Source organism: Protobothrops mucrosquamatus, unplaced genomic scaffold (assembly GCF_001527695.2).
Source record: "Protobothrops mucrosquamatus isolate PMUCROS unplaced genomic scaffold, P.Mucros_1.0 scaffold_11, whole genome shotgun sequence".
Lineage (NCBI taxonomy): Eukaryota > Metazoa > Chordata > Lepidosauria > Squamata > Viperidae > Protobothrops > Protobothrops mucrosquamatus.
In genome coordinates, this window is record NW_015386087.1 from 1952854 (window position 1) to 1962180 (window position 9327).

At 46.3% G+C, this 9327-nt stretch overlaps 1 protein-coding gene across 2 annotated transcripts in view; it reads left to right on the top strand.

The window, feature by feature from the left end:
• UCKL1 (uridine-cytidine kinase 1 like 1) overlaps positions 1 to 9327 on the top strand; it is a 44362-nt gene that overhangs the window by 14448 nt on the left and 20587 nt on the right. The window contains exons 6-8 of one of the 2 annotated variants that reach the window (XM_029285468.1): positions 865 to 1054; positions 2878 to 2939; positions 6636 to 6652. In XM_029285468.1, coding sequence (XP_029141301.1) covers positions 865 to 1054; positions 2878 to 2939; positions 6636 to 6652 — 269 coding nt within the window. The remainder of the gene's footprint in view (positions 1 to 864; positions 1055 to 2877; positions 2940 to 6635; positions 6653 to 9327) is intronic. The other variant, XM_029285454.1, reaches the window with a different exon arrangement.

Consider the following 9327-nt stretch of genomic DNA (forward strand, 5'->3'; position numbering starts at 1 on the left):
CTCCCTCCCTCCCTCCCTCCCTCCCTCTCTCTCTCTCTCTCTCTCTCTCTCTTTCTTTTTCCCCTTCCCCTTCCCCTTCCTCCTTGCAAGGTTCTAACGATCAATATTTTTTTAGATTTAAATTTCCCTCTCCCTTTCTGCAACTCTACACAGGTCGTCTAGCACTCCCCCTTCCTGTTTTACCCAGTAATAACAACCTTGTGAGGTTGGTCCATCTGAGGGGGGAACTGGAAGTTATTTTGTGGAGGGGAGGGGAGCAGAGGCCACTTCTAGTCCAACGCTCTTCCCCCCAGACCCTCCGGCGTTTCCTAAAGCAATGTTTTTCAACCTTGGGTGAACTCTCAAGCTTCCTCCTTCCGTTTATATTCAAGATGGACAGTGTTTAATATTCATATGTTATGTATATGTAGGGGTGTGGGTCTATACATATGTTGTATATAGTATGTTTAGATGTGTGTCATGTTTGCGTTCACTTTGAGAGCGGGCAACTAAATTTCATTTTTGATGTGTGTCGTCGTGCCCACAGTAAAAAATGACAATAAAGGTTATCTTATCTTATCTTTAACATGCATGGACTTCAACTCCCAGAATTCCCCTGCCAACTGTGAATTCTGGGAGTTGAAGTCCACGCATGCTAAAGTTGCCAAGGTTGAAAGACACTGCTCTAGAGCAGGGGTGTCAAACTGCCGGCCCACGGGCCGGATGCGTCACCGGGAAACCGCGCCCACCCTATTGCCGGCAATGGGGAAAAAGCTCCGATACGTTGCGCAACGTCACGTCATGTTGCGAGTTTGACATGTCTGCTCTAGAAGGATCTCTTTTGGACCCAAATGCCACTTGACTCCCCTCATTTTTCCTCTCCAGCTTCTGGATATGAAAATATTTGTGGACACTGACTCGGACATCCGCCTGGTTCGACGTTTACAAAGGGACATCAGCGAACGAGGCCGAGAGATTGAGGGGGTCATCAAGCAGTATAACAAGTTTGTCAAGCCAGCCTTTGACCAATATATCCAGCCCACCATGCGAGTAGCCGATATTGTGGTCCCACGAGGTAGGGCTGGCTGGATTCCTGATCTGGGGGTCCCTTTGCTAGATCTCTTGCTCAAATTGCCCTGATTTTTCTCACGCTGAAAGTGTTTGGGATCCATTTCCAGCCAACTAGCAAAAAAAAAAAATGCTTGAAAGGATTTGGTCTGGGACATTAAGGTAGAGTGCCACTGAATCTGGAGGTTCTATTGCCCACGTTGCGCTGACAGCTGCCAACAGACCACTCCAGTCTGCCCTGCAATTTTTCAGATTAGCCGTGCCAAAATTTCAGGAATGTAATTTTTTTTATTTGTTTTATTTCTATACCAAATCAAATTATATTAAACAATGCTTGGAAGGACTTCCCATCCATTTTATTCCTTTGCTTCCAATAGAAGAGAATTTTTACTTCCTAAGGTTTGCATTCGTATGTTTACAAAAAACACATTTAGGATGTTTTTTGCTAAAAACCGCTATTGACTTCCCATTTTTGGCAAAAATCAGCCCTTGGTGAAAAATGGGTTCGTTTAACGACAGTGACGGTTGCTTGACGATCAACACTTTTGCTTAACAACCGCTTTGTAAAAAAAAGGTTGTCAAAGTTCATCAGGGGGCCTCATTTTACGGCCCTCATGACTGACGGCCATTATGGACAGGCTCCATTATGGACGTAAGTCGAAGAACAACTGAACAGGTAGTCCTTGACTTACGACCACAGCTGAGCCCCAAATTTCCACGGCTAAGCAAGTTTTAACAACCTCCCTTGCGTCCGTTGCTAAGTGAATCGCTGCAGTTGTTGAGTTAGTAAGACGGTTGTTAAGTGAATCTGGCTTCCCCATTGACTTTGCTTGTCAAACGGTCGTAAAAAAGGGTCACGTGAGCCGGGGACGCTGCAAACCGTCATAAATACGAGTCAGTTGCCAAGCACCTGAATTTGGATCACGTGACCGGGAGGCGGGGGGAGATGCTGCAATGCTTGTGTAAAAAATGGTCATAAGTCGCTTTTTTCAGTGCCATTGTAACTTAGAACGGTCACTAAGCAAACTGTTATATGTCGAGAACTACCTGTCATTTGGGGCTTGTTCGATCGGAAGTCGGTTTGAGAAAGTTGCAGCGCTTAAATTTCGACTCTGCCGCTTATATGGGATCTGTAGGCTGCTTGCGCCCTCTAGGGGATTTCCCAGGTCATTCTTCTTCTTCTTGTGCCATATCCATTATCGGATGTTGGCGATCATGTTGGCGATCCTGTTTTTATCAGCAGCCACACGAAAAAGTGCTGTTGAATTTTGTCCAAACCAGTCCCTTAGATGTTGAAGCCACGATGTTCTTCTTCTGCCTGGACCTCGTTTGCCTTCAATCTTTCCCTGGAGGATTAAATGGAGTATGCCGTGTTTTTCTGGGTGTCGCATCACATGTCCGAAATATTCTAATTTTCGTTTTTTAATTGTTTTGATGATTTCCCTTGGCTTTCCCAGGCTTATCACCTCCTCATTTCTGATCCTGTCAACCCAGCTTATACGTAACAGCCGCCTGTAAATCCACACTTCAAATGCTTCTAGTCTCTTCAGGTGACCTTCTGTCAGAGACCAACTCTCTACTCTACTCCATAGAGCAGGATAGGAAAAATATAGCATCTGATCTGGAAGTAAACTGACATTCACTTCTCTGAGCTTGGTAGTTTTCTTGCGCAGATATTTCGTTACCCAACTAGGTAGCGTCATCAGGGCAAGGAGGGAGTGGGGTTTGGTCTCAACCAAGAGCCCCGAGGACCCCTCATCTCAATCCTGAGCTACCAATATTGGCCTTAATCAGTGACATTTACTCTTTCTCTCTCTCCGTTTCTTTCAGGTAGTGGAAATACCGTCGCCATTGACTTGATCGTCCAGCACGTGCACAGCCAGCTGGAAGAGGTGAGACCTTATGAGTGTTCAGGGTAGCCCCTGCATTGGGTGGTATCGGGTTTTCTTCTTTGCTTCAAGGTCACCTTTTTGGGTCAGGTCTTGGCGTATTCAGGTCTTTTCCCGTGTAAGATTGAAAGTATCTTGGCAACGTTTCGACGAGGTCCCACTCATCATCTTCAGGCTGGGTTCTTCGGCTTCGTGCTTGTGCGAGCAAAGTGTGATCGGAGCTGCCGTCTGTCTATAAATATTGGTGGGGGATGTGGAGTGCTGGCTTAGTTGCTGTAGGTGGGTTGGTTGGCTGTGTTGGAGTTATTGTTTGCGGATTCTTTGGCTGTTTCGTAACATCCTGAATAGTTGAGGTGCTGGCTGTGTGCCCATTAGTCTTTTGTGTTATAACGACTTGAGTAATGGGTTGTGTGATTACATCCTGAGATCTAGTGTAGTGATATCCTGAGTTTTGTGTTGCAACATCCTGGGTGGTTGGCTGTGTTGTAACATCCTGAGCTTTAGTGTTGTAACCTCCTGATTTCTGTGATGTGATGTCCAGAGCAGAAGGCTGTGATGTAGCATACCACCAATATTTATAGAGAGACGGCAGCTCCAATCACACTTTGCTCGCACAAGCACGAAGCCGAAGACCCCAGCCTGAAGATGACAAGTGGGACCTCGTCGAAACGTTGAGCGAACCTGTGTCTGATCTTCTACAGATAGTCCTTGACTTACAACCATTCATTTAGTTACAAGGGCACTGAAAACATTGACTTAGGACCGTTTTTCACATTTACAACCCTTGTAGCATACATCGAAAACGTTTCAGAAGCTGTAGCACGCAGCTTCCGAGATCTGCAAGCGGGCATCGCACGCTGCCCGGAGGCTACCATATGAGAACAAATTATGCACTGTAAAGATCGCTTGGAGGTGGGAGACACTTCCAGCGGAATCTACCGGATGCCCTGCATGGATTGCCCCTCTGACTGTGTAGGACAAATAGGGAGGAAGCTAAACACCAGACTGCAAGAACACAAGCGAACGATCAGGCCTGAACTCATTGGTAGCCTCATATTGCAATGAACAAGGACACGCATTCAATTTCGCAGTTACTAAGATTGCTGGACGAGCAGGCACAAAAACAGCCAGGGAAATGATTGAAGCCTGGGAAGCGGGCCCTTCCTCACTCAACAGGAGTGCTGATGTACTGGGGGCTTATTAAGTACTTATGGAGGTGAGGGCTGAGCAGTACAAGCAAACAACAGCTAATGACTTAAAAGCCAGCCATCAACACACCTCAGTCAACATCTAAACAGGCACTATAAATACCACACACAGAATAGCTCAAAGTACACACTTTGCTAGAGAGAAGTTCCCTGACAGTGGTTAGGTTCTGCCTTATTTTACGACTTTCCTTGCCGCAGATGTTAAGTTAGGGACACAGGTTGTTAAGCGAATCCGGCTTCCTCATCAACTTGGCTTATCGGGAGGTCGCAAAAGGGGATCACGTGACCCTGGGGGGGGACACTGCAACGGTCATAAATACGAGTCAGTTGCCAAGGGTCCGGATTTGGATCACGTGACCACGGGGGATGCTGCAACGGTCGTAAATGTGAAAAATGGTCCTGCGTCGCTTTTTCAGTACAGTTGTACGTTCAAACGGTCACTAAAAAGGTTGTAAGTGTGGGACCACCTGTATACCTTACAACCGTTCATGGGGGTTGGAGTAGATGACCTCCAAGGTCCCTTCCAACTTTATTATTATTATCATCAACAATTAATAATTAACAGTTATTATTTATTATTATTATTATTTATTATTTTTATTGTTATTATTGTTATTGTTGTTATTATTATTATTATTATTATTATTATATGACTGTTCGAAGTTCAACGGCACTGAAAAAAGTGACTTGTGACCCTATTTCACACTTACGACCATCGCAGCATCCTCCCATGGTCACGTCATCAATCAAAATTCAGACCCTTGGCAACTGACTTGTATTTATGACGGTCGCTGTGCCCCCCCAGTGATCCCCTTTTGTCACCTTCCGACCGGCAAAGTCAATGCCAGATTCACTTTAACAGTCACGTCGCTAACTTAACAACTCCAGTGTTTCACTTAACAACTGCAGCAAGAAAAGTCGTAAAATGAGGCAAAACCCAACTTAAATTTCTCACATAGCGACATAAATTCTGGTCTCAGTGTGGTCGTAAGCTTAATGTGGTTGTTGCTTAAGTTGCATTCATCTCCAGGGGTCACTTTCAGACTAACAGCATGGGTCTGTCTGGCATGGGGTGTGTGTGTGTGGAGGGGAACTGGGTTGTGTTGCCTCCCACCCGGTGTCTTATCCAGGTTTGCTCAGCCAGGCTGGTCAGCCCCATCCATGGGGCCTCTTTGGCCCTTATTTTGAGGCCTAGTCCAAGCAGCTTCCATCAGGCCCTCAAAAAGCTCTGGAGAGCTAGTTTGTGAGTTCTAGTCTTGCCTTAGGTGCAAAAGCCAGCTGAGTGACTTTGGGCCAATCACCAGGAGATGGTGAGTTCTAGTTCACCTTAGGATGTGGGCTGCCAGGGTTACTTTGGGCCAATCAGCAGGAGGAAGTGAGTTCTAATCCCGCCTTAGGCATGATAGCCAGCTGGGTGACTGTTGGCCACTCACCAGGAGACGGTGAGTTCTAGTCCCGCCTTAGGCATGATACCTGGTTGAGTGACTTTGGGCCAATCACCAGGAGCCTGTGAGTTCTAGTCACGCCTTAGGCATAATACCTGGCTGAGTGACTTTGGCCAATCAATAGGAGATGGTGAGTTCTAGTTCACCTTAGGATGTCGGCTGCCAGGGTTACTTTGGGCCAATCAGCAGGAGGAAGTAAATTCTAATCCCGCCTTAGGCATGATAGCCAGCGGGGTGACTTTTGACCACTCACCAAGAGACGGTGAGTTCTAGTCCCGCCTTAGGCATGATACCTGGCTGAGTGACTTTGGACCAATCACCAAGAGCCTGTGAGTTCTAGTCTTGCCTTAGGTGCGAAAGCCGGCCGAGTGATTTTGGGCCAGTCACCAGGAGACGGTGAGTTCTAGTCCCGCCTTAGGCATGATAGCCAGCTGAGTGACTTTTGGCCACTCACCAGGAGACGGTGAGTTCTAGTCCCGCTGTAGGCCTGAAAGCTGGCTGGGTGACTTTGTCCCAATCGTCAGGAGGCGGTGAGTTCTAGTCCCACCTTAGGCATGAAAGCTGACTGGGTGACTTTGAGCCAGTCACCAGGAGACGGTGAGTTCTAGTCCCTCCTTACATAGACACAAAACCTGACTGAGTGACTGTGGGCCAATCCTTCTCTCTCAGCCTGACCCACCTCACTGGGTTTTTGTTATGTGCAAAATAGATGGAGGATAGTATGTTGGATATGTTCACCATCTTGAGTTATTTGTAAAAATAAATAATAAAGCCAGGATACAAACAACAAACCAATAAATAAACGGGAGGCATTCAAAACCACCAGTGAATAAAATAATTGCATTATTTTGCAAAACTGAGACTGGGAATCCTTTAAGAAAAAAGGCTTAAAACATGAATTTGCAAGGCAGTGAATATAGAAGATATATTCCTGGTTTATTTTGATTTTATTTATTTTTTTATTAATTGGCTTCCCGGCTTCCCGTTTCCCTGCTGGTGTTTTAATAATAACTGATTTCACTGTCTTTGTTGTGTTGTTCCTGCAGCGTGAACTCAGCGTCAGGTAAGGATGAGTGCCCGTTTCCTCCCTTGCCTTCTCTCCCCCCTTCTGCTTTAACCCCAAGGCATTTGAAGCACGACAGAGGCCAGATTAATGTCTTCCTGAGGGCCAAATTCCAGCAAACCGTAAAAAAAAGAAAAGAAACATTTCTCTGATGTTTCTGAGAATAAAAATGTCCTCAAAGCGTGGATCCATGTGGGCCATTTTAATTTAAAAACAAAACCCCAAGCATTTGGGTTAAGTTTGAGATTCGGCATTTTTTGTCTTTGCCTTGTTGTCTTAGGCCAGGGGTAGGCAACCTTGGCTCTTTTATGACTCATGGACTTCAACTCCCAGAATTCCTGAGCCAGCATGGCTCAGCTTGGAAACCTCTCCCTTTCCCCTCAGCGTGGCTGGCTCAGGAATTCTGGGAGTTGAAGTCCACACCTCTTAAAGTACCCAAGGCTGAGAAACAATAGGCTAGGCCAGGGGTAGGCAACCTTGGCTCTTTTATGACTCGTGGACTTCAACTCCCAGAATTCCTGAGCCAGCATGAGAGACCTATGGCCCCCTCGTGACTTGTGGACTTCAACTCCAAGAATTCCTGAGCCAGCATGGCTCAACTTGGAAACCTCTCTCCCTTTTCCCTCAGCATGGCTGGCTCAGGAATTCTGGTAGTTGAAGTCCACAAGTCATAAAAGAGCCAAGGTTGCCTACCCCTGTCTTAGGGGGGAAAAGTTAAGCAAAAAGAATAGGGTTTTTTCCCGGTTTAGTTTTAAATTTGAGGGGTCATCGAGGGGCCTTCTGGGATGGAGGCTCTTGTGGGCACCCGGTTGCCAACCTCCAGTTGAATTAAACAAAATGGAAGCTAACATTTTGAGGCTGAATTTGTAATCCCATATAACAACCCCCTTTGCAAAATGCGGGGAAGATCCTTCCAGGAGATGAAAACTAGCTTTAATAAGCAGGCTAAAAATTGCAGTTAAAAAATTGCACTTTTTCCTTTCTCATAATTTGTTCCTTACAGGTAGTCCTCGACTTATAACCACAGTTGGGAGTGCAATTTCTAGTGCTAAGCTTGTTGTTGTTGTTAGTTGCGAAGTCATGTCTGACCCATCGTGACCCCATGGACCACGTTCCTCCAGGCCTTCCTGTCCTCTACCATCTTCTGGAGTCCATTGAAGCTCACGCCTGCTGCTTCAGTGACTCCATCCAGCCACCTCATTCTCTGTCGTCCCCTTCTTCTCTTGCCCTCCATCTTTCCCAGCATCGGGCTCTTCTCCAGGGAGTCCTTCCTTCTCATTAGGTGGCCAAAGTACTTGAGTTTCCACTTCAGGATCTGGCCTTCTAAAGAGCAGTCGGGGTTGATCTCCTCTAGGACTGACCGGTTGGATCGCCTTGCAGTCCAGGGGACTCGCAGGAGTCTTCTCCAGCACCAGAGTTCAAAGGCCTCCATTCTTTGGCGCTCAGCCTTTCTTATGGTCCAACTTTCACAGCCATACATTGCAACTGGGGAAACCATGGCCTTGACTCTACGCACTTTTGTTGGCAGGGTGATGTCTCTGCTTTTTAGTATGCTGTCTAGATTTGCCATAGCTTTCCTCCCCAGGAGCAAGCGTCTTTAATTTCTTGGCTGCAGTCCCCATCTGTGGTGATCTTGGAGCCCAGGAAGATAAAATCTGTCACTACCTCCAATGGAGGTAGTGCTAAGCTAGGTGGTGGTAAAGTGAGCCACACTCTGTTTTACAGCTTCCCCCCCCCACCCCGCATGATTGTTAAGCGAATTATTGCAGTTGATAAGTGAATCCTGTGGTCTCTGGCTTTCTCCATTGACTTTGCTTCTCTGAAGCTGGCTGAGAAGGTCATAAATGGCAATCACACAACCCTGGGATAGTGCAACAATTGTCAATACGTGCCAGTTACCAAGTGCCTGATTTTTTTGATTGTGTGATCGTGGGGTGCTGTGACGGTTGTAAATGTAAAGATTTTTTTCAGTGCTGTTATAACTTGGAACGGCTGCTAAATGAATGGTTGTAAGTTGAGGACCACCTGTGTTGTAGAATATCGACTGTCTGCTGGTTTTAGCATTAAAAGGGAAAACAGTCAGTTGCCAAGCATCTGAATTTTGGATGTTGCAATGGTCGTAAGTGTGAAAAACAGTCATAAGTCACTTTTTTCAGTGCCGTTGTAACTTCAAACGGTCACTAAATGAACAGTTGTAAGTCGAGGACTACCTGTAGTTAATCACAGGAATTGTACCCTGCTCCTCTTGGCTGCCCCCTCCTCCCCAAACCAAGCAGAACTTGGATAGGAGACCACCAGGTAAACCTGTCACCATAGGCTAGGCTGGGAGATTTGAGGACCGGTCTGTAAAACAGGCATTGGCATGTGTTTTGCATTGATGCCCTGAAGTGTTGTGTCATAAAATCATCAGGAGGTGAGCTAGACATGAAAGAGAACCCTCTTTGATCTTGTTTCATCCTGCCAGGCCTTTGATCTTTTAATTACGAAGGAAAAGAACCCTGTGATCCTGTGTGACAGCTGAGATTTGACAAAAAAAAAGATTTCATCTCCAGAGATTTCATCTCTGATTCCTGTAGCCCATTCTACTCAGTATTATAATGAGGGAGGGGAGAAGAGAGAGAGAGAGAGAGAGAGATGGGGGAAGGAAGGAAGGAAGGAAGGAAGGAAGGAAGGAA